The sequence below is a fragment of the Chaetodon auriga genome, chromosome 17 (assembly GCF_051107435.1).
Source record: "Chaetodon auriga isolate fChaAug3 chromosome 17, fChaAug3.hap1, whole genome shotgun sequence".
NCBI classification, from domain to species: Eukaryota; Metazoa; Chordata; class Actinopteri; order Chaetodontiformes; family Chaetodontidae; genus Chaetodon; species Chaetodon auriga.
Window position 1 is genome coordinate 22854355 of NC_135090.1, and position 26143 is coordinate 22880497.

The following is a 26143-nucleotide window of genomic DNA, read 5'->3' on the forward strand; positions in this document are numbered from 1 at the left end:
TGTCGTGTCGTTGTGCTGCACGCAGCTGGAGCCATCTTCAGTGTGGCCCTGTTGGCTGATCTGGCGTCAGTTCTGCTGGTGTGGTCCGTTCAGACGTGGACGGCCGTTTGTCGTGGCGGCTCAAAGATTTGCCTGCAGCTCAGCGACTTGTTGGTATTTTCTCGACTGGCTGAATGTTGTTTTTGAACAAGTCTGTCAGACACCACATTTCATTCAGTGGCATCATTATTTATTTATTTATTTTTTATAAATATGTCACTTTTGTGGTTTCTGCCCCGGCCGTGGAACCGTGGACCAGCTCTGTTCTGTTGCTAGTGTGCTGGAGAGAGCGTGGGTTTGTCAAACCAGCCTACGGCCGTGTTCCCAGGGGCATCCTGGAGGGGAGGCCCCGGGAGTATGGGGTGAGCCTGGGGCCTGATTTGTAAGGTGACTAACAGACTCATAACTGTGACAAGGTGTCACCCAACATGTGTTAAATGACACCAGGATTCAGTCCAGATTTGAGGCCCTTGAAAACAGTTATTGGGGTTTATTTGATGGCAGTTTGACCAGAGCACGTTTCACAGACTCAAGAGGCCCAGCATGAACCTCCATGCGTGTCTCACTCTCCAGGTGATGCTTCTCAGGTGATGATTAGCAGCTGTTGACCACTGTGTCAGAATGCAGAGAGGCAGGAAGCTGATGCAACATTTCAGGAGTTTTATTCTCTTAAAACAAACAAACAAAAAAAAAAACACCACAAACAACAAAACTATGGGTCAAAGTCACCTGACAGCCGTCAAACTGCGGCGCTTTAAACAACAAGCAGAACCAAGATAAGCTAGAAAACAGATTCAAGATTCAGAAAAGTCGAAGAGGGGGTGCGGACGTCTGTCTTCAGGCTATGAAAGAGGTGAGGACGACGATTAGACGTGGATCCCCTCTGAAGTCTACTTCTCACAGATCCCGCTCGTATAATCATGATATTTTCTTTGTGTCAGTTTTCCTTGTTGATCACAACATGCTGCGTACTGGTTCCCATCGTTCTGCAGTCCTGATGCCCAGAACCTGTCGGACAAAGAAAATGTTTCTTGTGATTATTTCCAATTTGAAATAAGATGTTGAGTTTAAATATTTCTTTATAATTAATAAGTTTCTAATGACTCTTCTAACGCCAATTCAATAATCAAACATGTTCAGTAATCTAGGGAATCAAGGGATTATGGGTATCCTGATACCAAACACCAGACGGCGTAAACTTTACATTTAATGAAATCACACACATTAAGAAACCGAAGCTGCTGTTCAGATGTCTGAAAGTCTCCCAGGTGTTAAATCTGCAGGACGTCAGGACACATTTCTGTTGGCTACAGGAGACTCTCCAGCTGTCTTCAAATGTCCGCGGGACACATGCTGTAATAATCACAGAGTCCAGGAGAAGTTTTGTGACGGAAACAACAAATGTCTCACGTTTGTGTCAGCGGTGATCCGTCCACCCATTCCCAAACCCAACGTGTTGATTTCCATGTTTCTTCAAGACCAATCCAGGACTCGTCCTTCTCACTCAGCTCGATGACAAACTTCTAGAATTTGACCAGAGACGGTAATCATTTGTCTGTTCGTGATTCAGTGTTTCTGTGGTAGAAAAATCATCTTCTGACTGTGTGTGAAGGAAATGGAGCAAAGTGACAGAAGCAGTTTGGACCAGATGACTGACAGTGAGCGTGATCACACTCTGATTAACAAACACACTCACCTGTTCCTCTTTGCTGTTTATAACCACCAGATCTGCTTCTTTGTTCTGACACTGGTTTCTGCTGCTCTGCCACGATGTCCTCTGACTGTACTTAAAGTAACAGCTGCATCCAAATTTCCTCCATCCTTCAGGACACCTCCTCCCTTAATGTCAAGCAGGTGTTTTAACGATCCGTCGTTCTGTCAAATTCGTACCACTTGTACTTTCATCATTTAGTTTAAGGTCTTTCTTCCTCGCCACTTGTCTCTCTTCTTCTCTCAGATGTTCTATCTTAATTGAAAGTGTCTCTGATGTCTTAATATCCACACAAAGCAAGTTCAACAGCATGAAACAGGTTCTGTCCTGTACGCTGGTGTAAAGCTGGTGTTAACTGTTAGTTCTTAAACTCACCTTCAATCTTGCCCTTCAGCTGCTTTACCTCCTCCTGTAGCTGGCTGTGGTTCTTACTCACTGCTTCATAACTGCTCTGTAAACGACTGTTGTTGAGTGCCATGCCTTGAGAAAAACAACAACAGGTTAAACAGACAATAAGAAAATATGTGAGTTTCACAGGCCGTGTGGAGCTGGATCCTGTGGTTTGGTTCGACAGAGTTCCTACCTGAATAGTTTCCCTGGAGTTGGATATGACTGTCGCTCAGCTTGTTGAAATTGGCCTGCAGCTGGTCTTTTGTTAAAGTGACTGAAATATCTGGTGAGAGGCACAACAAGTTAAGAAGCAGAGCTCAGTGTCCCTTCAACTGAAGACTGAGTTCAGTTACTCCCTGTGCACGCTTGACTTTGATGCACCCGTCCTGTAACCTGCTGCGCATGAGAAGGTGTCATAACGGGAAGATAAATGACTTCACTGAAGTGAGAAGTGTGTACAAGAACCAAAAAGTAGATCAACAGCATTTAATATCTATGCTTAAATGGAGTGAATGGGGGGTAATCTCAGCCCACCAATGAATTGAGTCACAGATGGTCCAGAGGTTCCAGAGAGGACTGAGGAACTTTACTGCAGAGCGAAGTCTTGACGGGGTGTAAACCTGCACTTCAGTGGACACACACAGAGTGTGGTGCTCAGTACTTGTGTGTGTGTTTTGTCTTACAGTATATGGATAACAGGATGATTCCAGTTAGCAGCAGGAGGCACAGCACTCCTAAACACACCACAGCGGCGCTGACAGGTCGTCTGTGGGCGGCTGCAGGATTCTTCTGTTTGTGCAGCCCTGAGGTGTCAGAACACACACAGAGCGGGTTCATTATCGGGACAACAGCAGAGGGTCGACATGTGTTCACAGCTGTAAAGATGGTCAGCAGACCCCGTCTTTACCAGAGGTGACCTCTCAGACCTCAGAAACGCTGCTTTGCTCTTAAAGGATTTAGTGGTGAGGTTGCAGACTGCAACTAACTGAACACCCCTCGCCTCACCCCTCCCTTTCCAAACATGTCAGACAATCAACAGTGGATGCTACAAATGTGAAAAAGCAGAAGGTGCTCTCTGTTTGGTTTGTCCGTTCAGGGCTACTGTAGAAACATGATGGTGCTGGTATTCGTAAACACTGATGAAAACATACTTGTTTTGCCAGTTGATCACTAAATCCTACGCTGTGGTTCTTTAAATGTTCCCACAGCCGATAAGAAAAATGATGCCTTAAAGAATAACGGTCGAGTGCTCGACCCAGAGAGCTGCGGTTCATTTTTTAACCATCCACAGAACACAAGGGCTCGTACCGGTGGAGGTTTCCAGAGGACTGAAGAGTTTTAACAAAGAGTTCAACAAACTGAGCTGAGAGGAAGCTTTGAGTCTTTAGTCTTTAGAGGCACACGCTACAGAGTCGAGCATTGTCTTGGTTTGTCACATACCTGCTTCGTGTAAATCAAGTTCAGCGTCATCACCTCCAGCAGCGTCGACGCTCTCGTAGATCTCCACCTCCTTCTCCTGCCACTCTGCTTTCTCGTCCCTTCTGCTGTATTTTAGCTTCTTTAATGGATCTGGTCTGGCGTAAATATCTGAGGACATATCTGAACAGTAGCTGCACGTGTTGTCGGTTACTACGCTGCCGTCAAACTTTAACGTGTACTAGTGTAGTATGCAGTACTGCTAAGGTAAATCTACTTGTAGTAAGATTATGCCCTGCAGTAAAGCTGCTGTCCGTGATGCTTGGCACAGCGTCTGTCTGGTGCAGTAGAGACATTGAGGAAGTACCAGCATGTAAAGGCGCACACACACACGCGTGCACACATGCACGCATACACACACACACACATGCACAGTGTTATTCATTTTGACTGTTTCGGACTAAAACCTTGTAACTCCAGTTTACTGGTTTTCTTAACTTGGTCTTGGAGTCGGCATCGTCCGATCTTTGATTAATGAAACCATTCGTCAAACTATGAATGCAGTGAACTCTGTGAAAATGAAAGTCATTTTCACAGAGTTCTTGAACACACAAACTGTCTGAAACAGGAAGTGAATGTGACTTTTCACTTTTTTTGTTCCCTCACAGAAAAACAAATGACCAAGTTTTCCTGTGAAGTGAATATAGTTAAAATAGACGTCCTGTCAGCTCGTGGATTAGCAGTACTGTAGGTCACTCCTGAAAATGACTGGTGACACCACACACACACACACACACACACACACACACACACACACACACAGACATGGTGAAGCTGAAAGCACCTTCATGCTCCACAGAGAAGGTTCATCCTTCTTTGCTTGGACGCTCTTTGACTTTTCCTCCAGCAGAAACTTCTTCCTCTGTGGTTCTTTTCATGTTATTTTCAAAGTAAAGGTCTGAACTTTTTAGCGTTTTTGTACTTTTACATGTAAATGTGAGAAACGCAGTACAGTTCACTTTCACAGGTTTGCCTTTATTAATTGCATGCAGCAAAGGTCGTCTTATCACGGTTACATGTGCGCTACACGTTGGAGCGTGAGGCTCCTGGAAACCTCTCAGTACATCCGTGTCTCACAGATCCATTGTTTGGCTCCGTCGTTGCCGTGGTTGATTGATCCTTGTGGATCCATGTATGCCGTGGACCCGTCCACAGGCGTCAGGTCCGCTCCTACGTGCCAGGCCCTGGAGAACAAGCACTGTGCTGTTATGACGAACGTCCACACGACACATGCAGCTACCATCATGAGGTTATTCATGCAGGTCTTGTGTTTGGAAACTCTCATAACAACATTCACTGTAGACTGACTCTCCTCTGGAGCATCATGTGTGGTTTGTCTTCCAACTTCCTTTTTTTTTTTTTTTTAAATTTCCTTATATATTTTATTTTCTTTATAAAGTCCAGAAGAGTTATTGTTTTCTTCTGCCCTCAGTGATGAGGGGATCAACGTGAGTGTGTTAGTGCCCTCTTGTGGTAAAGCTGTGGACTGCAAGTGCTTGATCCTGAGCTGAGATCAGTGGCTTCAACCTGTGAGCGTGGTGGTACTAAACGTTTCAAGTCCAGCTGTTTGGGCTTGAAATGTGAATTCAGAAAAATGAAACCTTCATTTTCAGCCCAACAGCTGCAAACCAAGTCAATTGACTTCTTCAGTGATTAGCTATATCTGTTCATGTCAGGTAGAAACTATTCAACTCAGAAGTTTGATGTTTGAAAACACGATTGACCCGATCAAATATGAATTAATTATTAATGGGACTCTTTAGCTAAAAACAATGTTCCAGGTACGAGATGATTAAAAAGACGTTTCTCACAGATATGTCGGCGTTGACCCGTCCACCCACTTCCACTCCAGTTCCTGCTGCCACTGGTATGTTTTCACTGCCTGCAGGCCGATCCAGGAAGCTCCCGCTTCATTCAGCTCCCTGACAAAGTCCTGGTCGTTCAGCAGAGGAGCAGATCATTACTCAGTCTGTCGGGACACAAAGCAGAGATGCTGTCCACGCTCAGGCTCAAACACTCACATGCTCCTCTTTGCTGTTTATTATGACCAGATCTGCTCCTCTGCTCTGACAGAACCTCCTGCTGGCTGTCCAGGTCCTCCTCTCCGTGGATTTGTAGTAACAGCTGCACCGGAATCTCTTCCATCCTTCAAGAAACAGCGTCAGAGTTTTAGTGACAGGTTTCAGATCAGACTCCATCGGTCTGCTGTTTCGTTTCAAACCTTTGTCACGGATAGCGCCGTCCTGTGTCTGGCTCTCTGTCCGCTGTGACTGGCAGTAACCGTTGCTCAGGTTTTCATAACTGGTCTGCAGCTCCTTAAAGTCCTTACTCAGCTGGTGTTTCTCCAAAATGAGTGAAATATCTGGTGAAAACGACATAAAAGAGACAAGGCAGTGATGTGAAATCAAACCACGTGACCAAGGTGTTCAGTGACGTGAGAATAAAGACGAGGTCCTCACAGTGTCTGGACAGGACGGTCACTCCGACTATAAGCAGCAGACCCAGGATCAGTGCACATGAAAGGGTTCTTTGAACAGGTGGAAGATGAGCGTGTGCTCCTGCAGAGGCAAAGTACACAGAGGGCACATGTTCACGAAGCCTTCCCTCGTTTAGATCATCTGAACGGGCTGGATGTTAAGATCGACACCAGCATCGCAGCCGACTACAGGAAACAAGCCCAAACACAGTTTTCACATATGAAATAAGATAAGATTAGACTTTATTGATCCCACACCGGGGAAATTAAGTCGTTACAGCCGGCAAGTGTTACCAGAAGCAACAAACACTCATTCAGTTGTTTCCAGTCATGTTTAGCATTGACGGTATTTCATACCTCCGTCCTGCGTGGAGACAGCGCCGCCATGCTCGGCGCCGTCGTTGATGTCCAGCAGTCTCTCCGCTCGCTCTCGTCCGTCCTCTTGGACACCTTTGCTGTACCTCTCGCTCATTGTCAGGTTTGGGTCTTCGTGGTCGTTGGACGACATTTGAAGACGTCTCTTAAACTGTCTCTGCCGTCTGCTCTGATGCTGCTGCTGTTTTGTGCCAAGGTTTCTCCGTCTCTGTTTCTTTATGTGCTAATCAGGACAGGAAGTAGTCGCAGGAAAACACACATACACACACACACACACACACGCTCATCTCTGTATGGCCACAGTCTCTGTAATAAGTGGGCAGTTCAATTTTTTTCAGTCCTCATTTGTTTTTTCTTTGTTTGTTTTAGATGTTTTTCACTCAGAAACAAACATTTCTGAGAGTCCATTAGCTTTCTTCTTCTCGTCTGACACGTCTGTGATCTGTGGTTTGTCATGAAGCTTGAGCTCAAAGACGTTCACAGAATTCTGATTTGTCGTTGAGCTCAATGTCAAAGTGTGTTGCTGCTGACAGAAGAGGCCACAGAGGAACCAGACTTCATGTTTGACCTCTGAACTCAAACATCACATGATGAATCAGATGGTCCTGTCCTGTTTATTTCTTTTGCTCAGGGCCATCATGACATCCTGAGGCAGCGTGTACTGTGACTGAAGTGTTTGTGACGGATGTGGCGTGTCACGCTATCAGATCGATGAAACGAGCCTCCGAAAAATCAGATACGAACTCGAGCATAATCACAAAAATCTGTCAAAGCCGAGCTTGATGAAGCTTCACAAACCAAGTTGTTTACTTTTGCTGTCAGAGAATTCGTCTGTGGCCAGAACACGAGCCAGAGCAGCCGGAGGATGGCGTGTGGACGCGTGTTCGCATGTGTTACTCTGCGTTCATCGGGTTTGTCTGATCACAGAAAGCACTTCCTCTTCCTGTCCTGCAGAGCTCCTCACGGTCTTCCTCTGTAAACTTCATCACTTCATCCAGCGTTTAAAGCGGTGTTACGGTCAGCAGCGCTCGGCTGTAGTCGGAGCAGTGACCGTCAGCCAGTTTCCACGTCTGCAGCTGCTTTCATCTGGATCAAATGTGCAAACAGACCAAACTTTGTTGTCTATTAAAGCAAACGTCTCCTTGTGAAACTTGAACGGTGGAAGTGTTTGCAGGTTATGTTTCTGGTGATTCTTGCAACATTATTTCACCTGCTAGACTGTAAGGAGTCCAGTCGCTTTCAGGAGGACATTTCTAAATCCCTCTGTGACCCCAGAGCCTCTCTGCAGCCTCTGAGTTCAACATGGCTGCTGGCGGAGGCTTTCTCTCATCAGGACACTGCAGGCGCTTCCGTCATGGCCCGTTACCGACGAAGGCTGTGAGAATGTATTCAAGAGGGACTGACCTGTTCATGAATCAGACTTTAATGGACGGACCTGCCTTTGCTCTCGTTTCGCGTCAGCTCATCATGTGTGCTGTCTCATCACTGGTGGCCAGTAGTCTGGGCTCATAGTCACAGCCACGGGTACTGGTTTCTGGGTTTGTTTACATCCAAACCAGTAAGTGTCGGCTGTGGATATGTTGAAGCTTTTCGTCTTTATGTTCAAACTTTGCGTTTCGTCATGTTTCAGTTTTGTGTTTGGTCTCTCTCCAGGGGCCGGCTGGTCCAGTTGGTGACACAGGTGTACCAGGACCTCAAGGACCCCAAGGACCACAGGGACCCAGCGGACGCTCCATCATAGGACCCCCAGTATGACACACACACACTATACTACACTCACTGCAGAGCTCAGTCCACATCACTGCCAGTATGATTCAGATGATACTCCCAAAGGAAGTACTCTACACATACAAACATAAAAAAAGGTCTTAATGTCTGTCTGCAGGGTTCTCCTGGAGAGAGAGGACAGAAAGGGGACGCCGGACAACAAGGAACACAGGTAAAAAAAAAAAAAAAAAACACATGTGAAACTAGAAGCTCAGACTCCCTCAGTTGAGGCCTTGTAGCATTCAATTTGGGTGGATTGCAGTCAGGTTTCTGTGTGTCGCTGCAGTGTTCAGTGGCTTCTTCTTAGTGCTTATAGGTTTTCATTCTGCTGGTTCTGTGATGCAGGTTTCCACCATGTTTGGGTCGTAAAACTGCATCTTTAAGCGTCTGTGCTGCGTGAAAAGAGCCTCCCATCATTAATTACTGCTCGACTGTAAATGACCACCACTAATATGACCTTTTGGAAGCAAACAGTTGACAGATTTTGAATAATGGTGGCATTTGCAAAAGGTTGATTTCAATGCTTCAAATGTATTTCTGTCCCCTGAGTTTGTGTCAGTGCAGCAAAAGCAGCTCAACACCAGTCACATGATGTCTGTTTTCTGCCTTTATTGGAAAGGTGATAGTACAGGAAGTGATGCAACAAAGGTCTTCAGCTGGAGTCACAGCAGAGACATGATAGATTCATGATCTATGAAGAGTGATTTCTGTTTGCATCCCTGAATTATGGGAGTGTGTTCGAGTAATGAAAAACACAAGTGAAAACACTGAATACAGCCACTCGTGTCCCGTCACTGAAGGCTTTCTGTGGTGGGTTCAGTGTGTGACGGCTTAGCCTCGGTGTGAACGTTGACCTGCACTGACCTCTGCTCTCTTGGTGTTTCAGGGCGTTCCTGGCAGAGCTGGAGCTCAGGGCAGAGAAGGATCTGCAGGACCCAGAGTGAGTCACCTCAAATATTCCCGTCAATAAGCAACACTGATGCGGGTCCTGGTAACACTACACATCTTGGAATGATCGGCCACAGACGCTTGTTTCAGAGCCGGCAGACGGCTCAGAGGACGTCTCTGTGGCTTTGGTCTGTCATGCTTTTAGGGTGTAGAAAGTCCTCTTGACAAGCCGATGGTTTGTGCTTTGAGGACAAAACTCTGTACGAAGGTTCAACCGGCCTGACAGCTGAAACGGGCGCCGCTGTGCCGCTGATCTTTGGTCACTTTCATTTTTCGTCTTAACGAGGGTTCCAGCAGTGCAGCTCTGTGGAGACATGAACGAATGCATGTTTTAATCACTGAATTCTTCTTCTGGGGCCAGAACTGTTTGACCTGTGATGAAAACATTTGGTGAAAAACATGAAGAATAACAGCTGAAACTTTTCAAAGACAGTGTTCTTTTACTGTTACAGCTCGTGTTAAGACAGCTGCAGGATGGACAGGAAGGACAACAGGTACACTGAGCTGTTAGACTTTACAGCAGCGTTTCATCAAGTCACGACGATGGCAGCTTCATACAGGAGAAGATAACAGATAATAATTTGCTTAATTTGTGCAGCTGAACAATCTACATGAAGCATATTTCTCATGATCTGGCAAAGTTGGCATTTAGCTGCTGATAGAGGGCAACTGTGAGCCACTGGACTGGATTTATTTCATAAGAGGAACCAAACACTCTGAAACCAGCGCCTCTGCTCCTGTCTGCTGCTCTGCTTCAACGGCTGCAACTGACCCCAGAAAAGTCAGGATGCCGTTTAAAAGATGAGCAGAAGAGAATGTGAGCGTCTGCTAGTCCTGTTTGAGAAACAAGATCATTACGTTTAGTGTTGGACCTCATCAGCTTCATTCATTTGTGGAAATGTCTGCTCATTCTGCATGATGGAAATGTAGATCTGTTAGCTGAGGATGCTAACACTGCTGGCCCAGTGTTCTGCAGCTCTGTGGTTCTAACAGACGGGACGTTGCACACACCGTGTGTGCTTTATTAACGGCACCAGAAACTGAAACGTCACAAGCCACAAACCTGCAGCGCCCCACAATGGTCAGAGGACGCCATCACACGAGGCTTCCTGGCACGAGAGCATTTTGTTCATGTGATGCAGTTGTGTTGTTTTACGCTGGAACTTTAATTCTTCATGAACTCGTCGCTGCATTCAAAAGGTTTACACTGCTGCCTGGTCAGTGCTCGCTATGGGCAGGTATCCAAATTCAGATATCTTAATTATAAATAAATGTTTTGCACTGCGCTCAAATCCTTTGGAAGTAGGGTTGTAGTACCACTCCTGTGTACTACTGCAGTGGTAGTAATGGTTGCACACAGCTAAGCACTGCTTCCACTGGCTGTAATACTGCTAGCACTCATTTTACACGAATACTACGTCTCCTAGCAGTCTGAATAGTTTGCAGTGACAAAATGTGTTTACAAAATACGTGAAATCAAGTACAAACCAACGAGATGAGCATCGAAAACGTCTTCTTCCCTCCACAGGGGCTGCCAGGGAAAGACGGCCCGGCGGGCAGGCAGGGTCCCCCGGGAACCATCGTAAGTCATTACTGAATGGTGACGTGGTTCAGCTGTATGTTTGTGTGTTTGGTCTGTGTGAGTCCTGATGGCACTGTGTCGGCACACCTGGACAATAAAGATCGATTGAATCTGATTGGCTCACATCTGTCTGTGTCTCCTCAGGGGACTCCAGGAGCCCCAGGGGCCCCAGGTACCACCGGCCCTCCAGGAAAACAGGGAGAGCTGGGACCACCGGTGAGTAGAGCTGCCTCTTCCTGCCCAGTCTTCCACCTGTAAGAGGGAGGAGCTTTGTGTGTTCCCTCACCTGTCTGTCAAAGCTGCTGCACCGCTGTGGAAATATCCAGGAGGAGGCAGGAAGACGTGTCAGTCAGGCTTAACGCCGTCTGTCAGCGAGCAGACTGACGGCAGGATTAACAGCTTCCTGTCCGGTCTGAAGGTCACGGCCTGTCGCACACACACACACACACACACACACACACACACACACACACACACACACACTGAGGAGGCCAATTGAAGGGTAATAAAAACACCTGTCAGAGCTTCAGCCCGCCTTCCTGCCTCCACCTTTCCCCTGTCTGTCAGGCTCATTATCCCTCCATGAAGGCTTTTTACAGCTTCCAGCTGATCTTAGTTTGTACCAGCTGAGGTTTGGACGAATAACAGAATCATGGGTGCATGATGACTTTCTCTTTAAAGACTCGATGCCTGATTACGTTTGTGAGCAGCAGCTGAATCTCCGAAACGACTGAAACATCTGCCGTTTAACTGAAGAGTCCTCGTGGCCTTTAGTGTTGTTAGAAGCATTGTTATTATATTATATATCGCAGAGGAGGCTGAGGAGAAAGAGATGTGGCTCCAGCTGGTCGACGTTTAGACGAAGATTCAGACGTCACCAGAACCAGAGCCGGGAGCCGGGAACACACTGAGCTGCCGACTGTATGTGTGTTTAATGAGGAGGACGTATTCACATCATCTACTGAAGTACCATCGGTTAAATGTACTTAAAGTACTTAAAGTAAAACTCCTCGTGTGTCAGTAAAATGTTCCTGTCAGTGTTTCTATCTGCTGTTTGTGGATTCATATCTTTGTGACGATGCATTTTCAGCTTATCAAGAGGCTTTTTAAAGAGTTTATGGAGACATGAAGGAACTCTTCACCCTTCAGTTCAGCACAAACATCTGGAGATACGTGGTTTTCACTGGACAGGAGGAGGAATCTGTAAAGTAACTAGTAACTAAAGCTGTCAGATGAATGTAGTGGAGTAAGAAGTGCAACATGCAGAGTGAAATACGAGCAGCTCAGACTTGTACTGAAGTGCACTACTTGAGTAAATGTACTTAGTTACAACGACTAACAGCCATCATGGAAATGTTAGTCGTTGTGTTGTTGTAAATGTGGTCAGACAGTCAGAAAGGTCGATTCACTGAGAATCGCTTTGAGTGGAACCAAAGGGTCCTGAACCAAACTGCAGGTCGTCCCAGGTGGAGCGGCGAGACGGGGTCATTTCACCCTCGACTCCTCCACCCACCTGGAGCAAGACAGCGAACATTAAGCTGCACCTGATGAGCAGACGAACGCAGCTCCGCCTCCATCAGTGTGTGTGTGTGTGTGTGTGTGTGTGTGTGTGTGTGTGTGTGTGTGTGTGTGTGTGTGTGTGTGTGTGAGACGTGCGTTCTCTGTGCTGGTGCTGTGTTTAAGGATGTGACCACTCCGGGCTTTGGCATTTGTTGCTGATTAAATGAAATGTTCACAGACAGTAAATCACATTTCGACTGCGCCGCCAGAGAAGAAATGAGATTCTGTGGGAGGTGAAACAAACTGCTGACAAATGACTTTGCATCGCTGTGAAAAACTGTTGTCAAGCATGTAATTACAGAGACGTGGGTGGACTGCAAAGAGCCCTCCTTAACTAATTACCACACTGTTGTCAGTTGCAGCTCTTAATGTGAACTTACTGGAGGAAAATGTAGTTCGTTTTTCGGTAATGACGCCGTTTGCATAAAGATAGTTTTTGTAATGGCTCAAATGCAGCGTTAAAGAGAGGTTTGTCAAGATAAAAGCTGAAATTTCTTTCTTTCTCTACCATCTGTTGTGTGTTTTACAAGCTTGGATTCTGTCTGATGAAGGCAAAGCTCGTCTCCTTCTGAGGCCGAAGGCTGAATTCAGCAGCTCAATTCAAAACATCCCCGAGACCCTAAATTAACCAGAAAAAGGAGAAGCGAAGCTTGTAGGTCTGTTAGAGGTGGAGAGGACAGTCTGCTGTGTCCTGACCGGAGAATCCTTGGCTTCGTGTCTTCATCGTCCTCTCAGAGACACGTACCATGATCCATAACGCCGAACAGACTGTGCTATGTTCTGTGTTGCAGGGTCCTCCGGGAACCAAAGGGGACAAAGGTGAACGGGTAAGTGTCCATCAGGCTCTGCTGACAGGTGAAGTTGCTCTTTTCTCTTTCCGTCCAGCATGTTGTTAAGAGAACGTGAAAACCCGACAACACGTTTCAGGTATTTATTTTGTCAGTGAGGTTAATATTTTGTGATATTTTCTCAGCCTGCGGTTACATATCGCCTTCTGCATGTGAAATGGATGCACGTTTGTTCAATCTAAATTTAAATGAAGCGTTTGCATACACAGTTTCCTGCGAGCAAAGATCCTCATCACACACAAAGTTTCCTCCTGTGATGACGGAAACTAAAGGTCTGGTTTAGAGTCTGAGCTTCATGCTGCCAGCAGCTGACTGAGGCCTGAACACGTCAGTCAGGACAGAACATGTGAGATCTTCATTTACAGGACATCGTGGAGGTCAGAGGTTAATCCCACCTGAATCATTTCTGCTCTCCAGACTTAAACTAAGAGGAGTCATTTGTGCCAGAGAGAAATATTTTTTTTAATCTAATTAAATGAAGAAGTATCTTGAAAACTTCTCAGCTGAAGAAGCTCAGCTCAGCCGTGGGTCGAAAACGAGTGTTTGTGTGTGAGACAGGTGAGTGTTTGTGCACACAGAATTTATTTATTCATGTAAATGTGCAGACAAACGCGTGTCTGTGATGCACATCATGAGCCTGCAGCAGAATGTTTAACAATGGCAGCCTGGAGAATAAATGAACGTGGTGTGACGATGCAGCAGCTCAGGAACCAAACCCTGTTCAGAAAAACAACGATTTAAGAAACAGTCGGCCTCTCTTGATTCACACTAACATCAAACTGCAGAGTACGTCAGTGTCTGTTAAAAAACTCGTATCTCACGACGCCTCAGTCGTAGTTAAATCAAACGTGTGTCTGCAGGGCGACCTCCAGTCGGCGGCGTCCGTTCAGGCCATCGCCCGGCAGGTGTGTGAGCAGCTGATTCAGAGTGAGTAAAATCACTTCCTGTTTATTTCAGCTTCACTCTCTGAAATGAGAAATTCCCTTCAATTAAAAGCTTCTGAAAGACACCGACAGAGTTAATTTGATCACCGTCACAGCCAGTTTCAGACATCACCAACATGATGGTAAAAACTAGAATTCCTCCAGTTCAGTTTCTGGAAGTTGGTCCCTTTTCCTGTTTCCAGGCCACATGGCGCGCTACAACACCATCCTGAACCACGCACCCAGTCCACCAGTCTCCATCCGCACTGTGCCAGGGCCCCCAGGAGAGCCCGGCAGAGCGGGATCTCCGGGGCCTCAGGGAGAACAGGGACCCCCAGGAAGACCTGGCTTCCCAGGACAGAACGGACAGAACGGGCAACCAGGAGAAAGAGGTGAAGACCAGCAGAGTGTGGACGGCAGAGACACCAGACGGAGGATCACAGTTGGTGTTCATGTGGTGATACTGACGGAGCAACTGGTGTGTGTGTGTGTGTGTGTGTGTGTGTGTGTGTGTGTGTGTGTGTGTCCAGGTCAACTCGGTGAAAAGGGTGAGAAAGGATCTCAAGGTGTTGGAGTCCAAGGCCCCAGAGGACCTCCGGGACCCCCCGGTAGGTTAAGCCGTGCTGTGCCGTGCTGAGCCGTTCCACAGACGATTTCAGTCTGCTCCACCTGATCGCGTTTTCTTCCTCCACCCAGGTCCTCAGGGGCAGGGCAGACCTGGCAGCCAGGGTTCATCGGGGCGACCTGGAAATCCTGGCACCCCCGGTCGGCCCGGGGTCCCCGGACCCGTCGGCTCCGCTGGGCCTCCCGGCTACTGCGACCAGAACGCCTGCGTGGGCTACAATGTCGGAGGTACGTAGGGTCCTTAAATAAGGCAGCAGGTGAAAAAACACTGAACGATCTGAAGACTTAACTGTCATCAATAATATTGATCAGTCTGTGAAGACGTTATTTGACTCATTTTAACTGAATTCATCGTATCGTCAGATATTCTGCTGAGCTACACCACAGAGGAAGAAACAGACTTTAAACTTTTAACGTAAAGATTACACATCACGTTTGAGCCTCCATCTTTGTTCTCGTATGTAACTACAACACGTACGGCGTGTTGGCGTGACTTAAACCCATCGGCTTGTTTCAGTATGTGAACCGTATGACTGAGCATGAAGCTTTTCAGCGTCTTTTGGATTGAAGGTCGTCAAGTGAAATGTTTAATTCATCTGGTTCCTTTTCATGTTGAAAAGCTGCCGCTGAGTTGAACAGGCTGCATGTCACTGAAGCCGCCCATCAGACGCTCGGCGTATTTCAAGGTGAAACACCTCGAAATACAGCCGCCGTTCAGATGCAGGATTCAGCTGCAGTCTGGATTTGTGCACGTTGCGTCTCTGAAACAAGAAATTCAAAGTTGTGTTTTGTGATTTTGAAATTTTGTACGATTTCAAACATCATTTGATACTTTGAGCTTGTTTTTGGTGGAACATGAACGTAAACATCCAAACAACAACAACGAATAAACCTTCAACTTTTACCCTTAAAGTCACCACATTGAAGGGCCGCTTCACCCAAACCACTGAAACGATGAAAGTGAATATTTTCTGCTTCAAATCATTCCAGTAAAAATGTGCCAGTTCAGAGACACAACAGCTGAGTTGTTAAAGACCCAGTGAGACGGCGGTTTGGATCATCTGTAGCTTCCTCAAAGGAATAGTTCAACATTTTGCTGAATACACATAATCTCTTCACGTGTACGTAAAATCCAAATGTCCGGTGATGCTGCGTCCTCGTCTGACCACCGGGAACCCGAATCCTTCCCAAATTGATTGAAGTGAATTCATGCGGGATCCCTCAACAGAAACCTGAAAGAGGTTTTGTTTGCGTTTCTCTGGGTCTTTAAGTGTCATCTCTGTTTAGTTGCATCACAAATCGTCCACTAAGTGAGAAAATCTGTTGGTTGTGAACTGGGTGAACTGGGTGAACTGGCCCTTTAAGCTTAATGTCTTCCTGCTGCTCACGTCAGCCAAAAATCTCATCAGAAGACTGAATTCTGCATCCGAACATTTCATGACTTCTGTCACATGACTCTGTTGTGAGTGTGGGTTTGATGGAACGATGCTGCGTGCAGGGTTTTCTTCTTCACACTCATATTAAACACACACACACAAATTCCTTATTACAAAACTCCATCAGAGTTGAGCTGGTGAATCTGTGCTGCCGGCAGCTTTTGTCAGCCGTCACAGGAAAAGACGTGCGGGACGTCATGTTTGAACACGCTGACGCAGCAAACAGCCTTTTAAACTCTGGAAGTGAAGTGAAACGAAAGCCCTGCACGACACATCTGCAGCCTTGAAGTGCATGACTTTTAACGTTGACGTGTGCTGAGGTTAAAGGTCACGCAGCGGCCTGAAAGGTGCAGCTCGCAGCCTGCAGGCTCGTCATGTGAGTAACGTCTGCATGTTGTAATCACTCCTCTGTCTCTGTTTGTCTCTCCTGTCTGTCTGTCTGTCTGTCTGTCTGTCTGTCCGTCCTCGCCTCTTCCTCGCACCTTCTCCTCTTCATCACCCTCAGCGCCGTATTTCAGTGACTACTGAGCCTCGTTCACAAACTCTGAAAGCCACCACAGGCGTGATCAATGGCTTTAACCGCTGCAGAGGCTGCTGCCTGCTGCAGGTCACTGCATCAGCTTCAGCTCGCTTTGCCTTCACGTGATGACATTAACAATATGACATCATCAAAAATGTGGGTTAGAGGGAAAAACACAGGAAGTCAGACATGAGGCTGGACTGACTTCCACCAAAACCAACCATAAAACAGGAAGTTGCTGTTTCTTTATAGCTGATTAACTAACCGTCTTCTTCTTTAGGCGTTTCTCAGTCGTACTGTCAGTCATCTCGTTTTATATGTTTCTTAATATATTCTTTAACGATCAAACACCACAGAGGACAAAGCTGCCGTGTTTCCAGATTTTCCCACGAAAAGACCAAAACCTTAAAAAGCTTCAGTGTTTGAGGTGTGACTCACACACACCTCGCTCTGCTCGTTTTGGTCTCTTCATGAGAGAAATGCAGACTCTTGGTCAGACTCTTGGTGAGACTCTTGGTCAGACTCTTCGTCAGACTCTTCGTCAGACTCTTCGTCAGACGTCTCTTTGAATTGGACGGACTCTCGCTGACTCGCTCGTCCTCTCCTGACTCGTCTCTCTCGAGGCCTCAGCGCTCACCTGTGCGACAGCAGACATGCTGCTCGTTGTTTTATCGTAACGTGTCTAAAAAAACGTCGTGGAAACCCTGAAACGACCCAAACTGTGACGGTTTGAATGTGAATTTAAAGATCATTAACTTCCTGCTCAAACCTCCACAGTTTGGTTTCTCTAATAAAACTCAGACTTTGCTGATTTTGCCTTTTGTCGTCGTTGATCTTAAGTTCATCCCTCCTCTGACTCTGCCCTCAGTCCGTAACCTTGGTAACCCTGACTCATTAACCCTTGGTAACCCACGCCAACCCTTGGTAACCTTGGTAACCCTTGTCTCTGTGTCTCTTGCTCCTTCCTTCTTGTCCCGCCCCCTCTTCCTGTCTCGCTAACCCAATCGAAACCCGACAAACCAATCCAAAACCTTGCTTCCTGTGGTGGTGGGGTCGGCCATCTTTGTTTTGGGCGCTCATTGACTGTCTGCCTGTGTGACCGGCGCACCGGCTCGGCTCGCTGCCTGATTGGTTGGCATCGCAGAGGGTGAGGATTTCACTGATGGCGGCGCTGTCCCCGCAGTCCAACTGCCGTCCAACGTCTTCCAGAACTACGGCGAGGTGGAGGAGGACGACCCGTACCGCTACTACCAGCCCAACTACCCGGCGCCGCGGCCCGTGGCCCCCGACGACCCCGCGCTCAGCCTGGACGACGTCGACCTGAGGTCCCACCGCGGCGCCCGGAGTCTGAAGGGAGACGAGGAGATAATCGGGCCGAAGAGGAGACTAAAGAGAGGAGCGAAGACACTGTCGGGACTAATTAAATGAGAGGAAGCGAGCGGAGGACGGAGGGCCGCTCGCCGCTTCTGATTGGGCGGTTTGGAGCTGTTATGGACTAATCAACAAGTGCCTGATGTAGAGGATTTCTTATGGACACTGTGGGGGGGCGGGGGGTGGGGGTGGGGGGGTCATCTATTGAATTCAAGCAAACAGGTTTGTGTTGATTTGTTTCTGTTGCTTTTGTCTCAGACGTTGGTTTTAAACGCCGGAGCTCAGACTTCACGTCTTTCCGTCAACAGTTTAGCTGTTTCTGTCATCAAAGTCAGTTTCTCTCACGTTTCGTCATCAGATCTGAGCGGAGAAAAGCCGCCGGTCCCGTTCTGCTGTTTGTTCTTTACCTGGTTGGTTAAGTGCCTCCTACCTGTCGCCTAACTGAACGCTGCAGCAAAGCGCCGACACACAGACGCCTGCAGGTTACATCCCTCTTCATCCTCCTCTAACCTTCAGTTTCATGGCTGCCGAGGTGTCAGCGAACGTCGGGGTTCAGAAAACAAAGCTTTTCATTTCATCCGCCGTCAGTTTAAGGTGTGATTCGGCCCTGAGGTGTGTCCACGGCGGCGTCACAGTGGCTGCAGACCGGGCGAAGCTTCACCAGACGACCAGGTCGGATCAGCGGCTTCACTCTCTGCTCTTTACTGTCGTCATTACAGAACGAGGCTGTAACTCAAGCTTTGACGTTTCATGCATTTGTCAGGGACTGAGCGCTGCTTCCTGCCACATTTAGCTACCAGCTGCCTCCACGAGCACCAAATCCTGCACACTGAATAAAACCCGAGCTGACGCTCAGCAGCTGTTATTTTCTGTTTTACGCTTCCTGTTATTCACACTAGCAGCTAACGTTAGCCTCCTAGCCCATCTGTCTGTGTGCGCCTGCTCTGCAGTCACTGCTGAAGCCTTGAACGCGCCTCTGTTACCTCCACCTGTTTGTTTCAAAGGCTCCCAAACTGCAACCAGGTAGTTTCCAAACAAACAGTAATTTATGTAAAGTTTTGCATGTTTTTGATCATTTACCGTGATGTAACCTTTAGTTTAGTCTCATAGACACATTTTACTGTTCCATTAAAGATGTTTGTTCTTCCTTCAGAGTTTTTTCGGTGAACGGACTCGTTTGCAGTTGTTGTAACAGTGTTAAGCTCAAACTGATGTCGCTCTGTGTTTGACAGGGTTGATCACAGATAACAGCTGATGTCAGACAGAGGTGTCATGTTAGGAAGTGGATTTAGCTTTAGCTGTGAGGTTTGTTGCTGTAATGACAGAAGCTGCCGGTCGTGTGCAGACTGGAAAATGAATTGTATTTTTAAGACTGACAGCTGTTTCCCGCTCTGTGTTTGCTTCCTTCTTCCCGTTGATCTGAAGCTGCCATCTGCTCCAGGACAAACCTCTCCAGGTCTCATTTGTCAGGTTTTATGCAGAATCGAAAGCTGAAATCTGAGTCTGAGTTCATCCACTTAAACTGCAGATCGGTTACAGAAAGGGAAGAAGTTTGGTTATTTGAAACAAAGTGTCACCATGTAGCTTCAAGCACACGTTAAACTTTCCCAAATATCTTGTCAAGCTTTTCAGCTCAGTGTTTCTGAGGCGTTCAGGTTCGCCTCTGACAGGAAACGTCTGAAAAATAAAATCAAGGAAGTCATTTATTTTTTACTTGGAATTGATTTTCTCAGAACAATAAAACTGAAGTACAACCATCGCCGTCGTCCGTGTGGCCTGTTTGCTGAACGTGTGGCTGTCCCTCAGCAGGTGAACTCAGGTGTCTTTACAGAGCGACCGAGCAGGAAGCCGGAGCCTCCAGGTGAAGCCTGAGCTGAGACCAGCAGGTGAGCTGCAGAGTCCAACATCTCAAACCAGCGTTTAGACCAAACCGGTCAAAGCAGCCGTCGGCAAGAAGCACATCTGGCCAGAGGTGGAATGTAACTGAGTACATTTACTCAAGTACTTTAAATTCCAGGTACTGCACTGAGTACTTCCTTTTTATGCCACTTTCTCCTGCACAGCACCTCAGAGGTAAATACTTCAACTCCACTCGCTCCGTCTGTCAGCTTTAGTTACTAGTTACTCTACAGATTACAGCTGTTCACACTCCTGTCAGTGAAAACCACGTATCTCCACATGTTTGTGCTGAACTGAAGGATGAAGAGTTCCTTCATGTCTTCGTCAGCTCAGTGAACTCTTTAAAAAGCCTCTTGGATCAGCTGAAAACAGCCTGTTTCTCTGAGCTCGTCAGAGTTTTTGGAGATACGTGGTTCTCACAGGACGGCCGAGCTGCAGACACATGATGATCTTTCAGAATCTGATGCATTGATGAAGATTAAAGCTCCAACAGGTTATAAAGCAGTTCAGTGAGCTCCAGCTGAAACATCTGCAGCAGTGAAATGAACGAACACATGATCGATAATAAAGTTCCAGACGAGTGTCAATCAAACTCTTTTGATTTGTTCTCTTGTGAGCTGATGTTGATCTTCAGCTGACGGTCGGTGGAGCTCTCCATCGGTCCTCTGAACTCCTCTGGACAGACGGTCTCTAAGTGAAGACAGCGTGTCTCAGTGGACACACTGGATGGAAATGCAGCTTCACTGTTTGATGATGATTCCAGTTTTTGAGGATGTGAAGTTTGGTTTTTCTCAGGTTCTTCTGTTGTTCTGTAACGGTTGAAGAGGGAAAAATGAGCTGATGGAGGAAGAAGATCTAATTAGAGGAAGAGCTGAGAGGAGTGGAGCTCCGACAAATTTCCATTTAGGACTAATAAATGATTATTAATTCATTGGTCCGCCGAGGCCTGTGGTTAGCAGTTAAAAGAAGATTCCTCCTCAGCTCAAACCAAACTCCAGCAGCTTCCTCGCTCATTTGATGTTTGTGGAGCTGGAAAACAGCCGAACACGAGTCCTGATCAACGCCGCAGCAGGAGGCCGGACGGCGTCTGGGAGTCTGAGGAGGGCGAGCGTGCGCGCACACACACAATTACACATTTTACCACCTTCTTCCTCGCTTGTTTTACTCCTCTTCTTCGAGTTAAAGATCATTTGATTTATTGACTGAAAAATCTCATAAAATAAAGATTTGCTGCATTAAAAACTGAGAACACGACAGAAAGCAGAACTGAAACGTGACAGTTTTCATCAACAGAGGAAGGAGGGAGGAAGACTCTGGTGCTTCTCTGTCTTCCTTTGTGTCGTTTTAACCAAGGTCGTCCTGACATTTAGGACACCTGGATTCTTCCTCACCTTCCTCACCTGCCCCCAGTCTTCCATGGGGACGAACGTCGCCGCTCCGTGTCCCAGTCTGTCTGTGAACGGAGGGCAGAGACTCGGAGGTCCGGTGGTCTGAGGTGCTGATCCTGTTCGAAACGTCGCTCCCTCTCCTCCTTAAAGGCGGATAAAAGCCGTAAACCTTTCAGAAACTTTGAGAATCGTCCGTTTGGAGAAATGCGGTTCAGGACTCATCTGCCGCTGTGGTGCTTTGAGAGACGTCCTGTCATCATCAGAAGAGCTCCGAGTGCTTAAACACAGTCATTACAGCGCTCTGGTCCTGATGAGGCTGATTATAATTACCTCGACAGTGAAATTACATTGTGGGCTGAAGATGCTGCTGCTCTTTGTTTGCTGTGACGAGTTTCACTGGAATCAGTCTGTTCTCACGTCAGCTCTTCTTCGTCTGTTCGCGTTTCTTTTCAAAACATCCGCTGAGAAGAAGCTCAGGTCGCCGCTGCTTGTCCTCATCCGACCTCCCTCGTGTCCTTCCCGTGACCTTTGACCTTTCCTGTTTGATGAACTGGCCGCAGTCGAGCCTCCTTTAGCAGCGCTCTGCCTCTCCGCTGACAGAATGCTGCCCTCATGTGGTGAAGATGCTGTATGACTGCATGAAAACCATCTTCTTAATGGGCTCGAGATATTTTACATATTTAAAAGACGAACACGTGACGACCATCTCAGCGTTTCCTCCTCCGCTGACTCTTTACTCTCCCGATGTTGTTACACTGTTTTCAGGAGTCTCTTTGATGCCTCGTGCATGTTTGCACATGGATATATTCTGTTAAAACGATGACACCTGAACATGATGTAATCAAACTGGTTACGCTGGGAGCATCTCAGCAAAGGTAGCTGATGTCGCGGTTTGTTTCTGTTGTTAAAATGTTCCACAAAAATGTTCTCAGGAACATCTGAAACCAGCTTTTCAGGGTTTTTTTCTGTTGAGGCGTACTCAGGTGGCGCGAGGACGCTATGACATCACTGTGGTTACAGGTGCAGTCGAGCACAGTCGCCCGTCTCTTTGTACGTATTACACAGAACAAAATAACAAACGGTAGAACTTATTCTCAATTAATAAACCGGAACGGAGCAAACAGGTGTGACAGATCGCAGGTGCAGGAGCAATGTGGAAAAATCCAAGAAGTGATTGATGGATGATGGAAAAACACGAAGCAGCAACATCAAATCCAGTTTCTGTCCCCACATGAAGACACATTTCTGTCCTCTCTGAACTCTGACCGTCGTTCCTTCTCTCAGAATCCCGACGGGCGTCATAATTCATGAGTTTTAAGATGATTTCTTCTGACTGTAGAATAATTACACTTTGATCACGATTTAACCCAAAAATGACCTTTTTTCAAGCCCCACATTTAGTGTTCAGGGCTTTGGTCAAGAAGCACTCATCACATAAAAATAATAATTAGAAAATTTCGGTTAATCAGTGATAAGAAGCAGAGATCCATCGTACCGAGCGAGCACAGGTGAGATTCACCTGAACGAGCTCCGTGAATTCACCTTCAGCTGCCACAAAGACCCTTTACATCCAGAGAACGAACGTAATGACTGACTGATATTCAGAGGCAGAGAAGTCGTGTTTGATCTGACACATGCGCTTCACATTTGGGTCCAAATCTGCCAAATGAAATTACACGAGATCAGATTTAGCGTGAAATAAAATCCATGTGACTGAAGCTGCCGACAGTCCAGGCCGAAGGTGGACGTCTCACAACAGACTCCTGTTATATCAGAGTCTGCTTTAATATCAGCTGATGGTTTAACGTCCACTGAGGCTCAGATCGCAGACAGAAGACAAAACGTACGAAGCTTTCATTAAAACAATGCCGCAGGTCCCATCATCAATACATTCATTTATCTATGTCCTCCTCTTTTCATTGAATTTTACATTTAACAAACACACTTAAACATAAACAACAACCTCAAAACATACAAAAAAGAAAGCAGCAATCAGCCTGAAATATGCAGAAATGACATTCAAGTTAAGTTAAAATAATAACTGCAGGCAGAAAAATACACTTTGTAGCCAAAAACAGAAGAATTATTGACAGATTTGTGAAAATGTTTAAGAATCTCGTGGATCACACAATAAACACGATCAAGACATTATTAATACATTTATTTTCATCAGCAGATGATGCTCAAACTTATCGAGGATCAAAGTCCACCAAGACAAGAAACCTGCTTGTTATCGTTTATTCATGCAGCGTATTTCAAAGTGTGTGAAGTGAAGCCGAACGTGGCTTCATGTGAAATCCATCGAGGCCGCAGACCTGAGAACAGCTGCTGTGCCCCGCAGAGCGACTCCACGGTGGCTCAGTGCCCCTTCACCCAGTCTGAGGCCTGTGGCGCGTTCGAGAGCAGTCAGAGGGTCAGAGGTGCGTTCAAGACCGCGAAGTACAGAAGCCACATGTTTGATTTGGCTGCAGCGTCTCCACAGTTTCACTTCCTGTTTTGGGAAGTCTCACGTGAAGGGCATTACAGGAATCCAGCCTGGCAGAGAGGAGGACCAGTTTGTCCGCGTCTGACAGACGATGTGATGAGGAGCACCTCACACAGGTGGGCACAGACACAAACAGGCGGAGTCGCATAGAGGATTCGTTTCATCCAACCACCCTGTGCTCCAGCAGGTAACGCGTCCTGGCTGATGTTGAGTGACTCCCCCGTGGAACCACGCTGTTTTAGATTTTCATTCAGATTAAACGAGCACGGCGGCGTCTCATTTAGGCCTTAGTCTACAGGTGTGAGGGGTTCAGTGGCCAATACGACGACTCTCCTCTTCTTCTGCAGGCTTTACATAGACTGATCCTGAAGGGAAACTGCAGCAGCACTTCACCTCAGAAAACACCCATAACTCACACTAAGCTGACCTGAGGTCAGTCAGAAAAACGCTATTTTAAAAATATACACGTGAATAAAAACTGCTGAACCAGATCAGAATAATCTGAGTTAAGAACGAGCTCTTATTCTAGCACAGTGCCCTGTGGTGCTGCCCCCCCGCTCAGTCCCACAAACTGAGGTCTGTGCTGACCCTCATGTCCTGGAGCTTCTCGCAGCAGCATCGTGTGAAATCTCAGAACATGATCCTCACAGTGCTGCCAGCTTCGTCCAGGTGAGAGCGGGCTCCCTGAGGCAGGTAGAGTCCCGGGAGGCGGGCACCTGAAGTCTGAGACCAGCCAACACCACTTTCTCCAAGACCCTCATGATGTGAGACGTTAAGATGGAGAAGACTTCTCTGGCAGTGGAACCTTCTCACAGCTCAGGCTGAAGAGGTCTGCACAGGCCTTCAGGACCCGCCTGCTTAGTTCTTCTTCTTTGGTGCTCATTAGGAGCCTCGCCCCGGTGCTCCTCCTTGATAGTTTATTCATCACGAGGACGAAGACGAGAGCGACGTGCTGTCTGGACACATCTCCATTAAAATGAACTGAGGATCCATTATTGATGTGTGCACGCGCACACACACACACACACACACACACCCTCGACCGTCCTCTGCTGCTGTGAGTGTCAATAATTACAGACATCAGCGACTCAGCACAGTATCAGTGTTAATTCAGTGTGTGTGTGTGAGTGTGAGCGAGCAGGAGTGTGTCAGGTTGATCGTCCTGACTTGTTTACACACAGCTTCCTTGTGAGCTGACGATGCGGGGGGGTGGGGGGGGGTGGGGGGGTGGGAGGGTGTTTCTGCTCGGCTGCCTCGTCTCTGTTTTGTGTTTGTTGAGATTCGGAGGAAAAGCCGAGCTGCTTCACCTGCTCTGCATAATAACAGCCGACTCAAACCTTTGGGCTCATTTACACACAGATGAGTGTTTACAAAGCTACAGCGCGAGTACACGAGGTGAGCGCGAGGGGTCGGCTCGAGGAGACGGGAGGAAGCTGCAAGTCTGGGTGTGAAATCTAATAACGCCCCCGTCTTTGAGGGAAAGGCTTAATAAGTTTGTCCGCCGCTGCCTTTCGAGCTCTGACCACGTGTCAGCCGCCAGCGTCCTCGTTCGCTGCTTTTCACTTGAATTAAAGCAGCTAGAATCAATATTTATCCGAAGGTGATGTGAGAACAATATGAGGACGTGAAGCAGGTCGATCATGTTGATGAGCCTCCGGAGAATCTGCGGCTCTCCTCGGCTTCACGAAGCTTTACGGAAACGTTCAGCTCGTCGTTTATGTGTCCGGACAGAAAGCTGTAGAAATCCCCTGAAGCAGAGCGTTGAGCAGCTGCAGAGACAGATATCTCCCCCAGGAGCTGGTGCAGACCAAAAACGGAGCTGAAAGACGGAGAATATGTAGAATCTAATACTTAAATTACTGCTTCAGTGTCCTTTCATTCAGGCTGTGATACCGAGTGATGATTGGACGCTTTAAAAATCCGATTTCTTCACGTTCCTCCGGTCCACGTCGGCCATGAAGGCCTCGTTTCTGAGTGCGAATCGATGTCAGACTGCTGAAGCCTCAAATTCATAACTTCAGCTGAGCCGCAGAGTCATTTTCCTCCGGTCTTTAAAAATCAGGGGCCGTCCTTTAAGTTTTGCGTCCTTTGTGATCGACGCTCGCGGCGAGCTGCAGGGTTTCCTTCAGGAAGCTGCTCAGCAGACTCTGTTTCATGTTCTGCTCTGATTAACTAAGCAGCACACATCTGTGGCTCCACTCCACAGCTGCAGCACACACAGGACGTACAGACACAAGCTACGGTGGCTGGGAGGTGCCAATCCGTCAACTAAACACTGGAAAACTGATGCAGGAAAAAGGACACGAGGACACGAACTAACACAAA

At 47.2% G+C, this 26143-nt stretch overlaps 3 protein-coding genes across 5 annotated transcripts in view; 1 reads left to right on the top strand and 2 right to left on the bottom strand.

The window, feature by feature from the left end:
* col14a1b (collagen, type XIV, alpha 1b) overlaps positions 1-19804 on the top strand; it is a 129031-nt gene extending 109227 nt beyond the window's left edge. Inside the window, exons 38-48 of one of the 3 annotated variants that reach the window (XM_076754277.1) lie at positions 8121-8216; positions 8353-8406; positions 9121-9174; positions 10711-10764; positions 10909-10980; positions 13116-13151; positions 14033-14099; positions 14299-14487; positions 14626-14703; positions 14792-14947; positions 17820-19804. In XM_076754277.1, the coding sequence (XP_076610392.1) occupies positions 8121-8216; positions 8353-8406; positions 9121-9174; positions 10711-10764; positions 10909-10980; positions 13116-13151; positions 14033-14099; positions 14299-14487; positions 14626-14703; positions 14792-14947; positions 17820-18103 (1140 nt within the window). In that variant the 3' untranslated portion in view covers positions 18104-19804. Of the gene's footprint in view, positions 1-8120; positions 8217-8352; positions 8407-9120; positions 9175-10710; positions 10765-10908; positions 10981-13115; positions 13152-14032; positions 14100-14298; positions 14488-14625; positions 14704-14791; positions 14948-16660 lie in introns of all 3 variants that reach the window. The other 2 variants (XM_076754278.1, XM_076754279.1) reach the window with 2 other exon arrangements.
* LOC143335116 (uncharacterized) lies at positions 686-3946 on the bottom strand. Its single transcript, XM_076754280.1, has 7 exons — positions 3581-3946; positions 2824-2943; positions 2334-2423; positions 2126-2230; positions 1736-1878; positions 1450-1562; positions 686-1047 (listed from the first exon to the last, which is right to left on the bottom strand). Exons 1-7 carry the CDS (start codon positions 3735-3737, stop codon positions 930-932), a joined length of 846 nt encoding a protein of 281 aa, XP_076610395.1. The 5' UTR covers positions 3738-3946; the 3' UTR covers positions 686-929.
* LOC143335224 (CD209 antigen-like protein D) lies at positions 4674-6600 on the bottom strand. The gene is made up of 6 exons (XM_076754491.1): positions 6450-6600; positions 6076-6174; positions 5838-5978; positions 5638-5762; positions 5428-5549; positions 4674-4800 (listed from the first exon to the last, which is right to left on the bottom strand). The coding sequence occupies exons 1-6, from the start codon at positions 6598-6600 to the stop codon at positions 4674-4676; spliced, it is 765 nt and encodes a 254-aa protein (XP_076610606.1).
* Positions 19805-26143: the final 6339 nt, after the last annotated feature.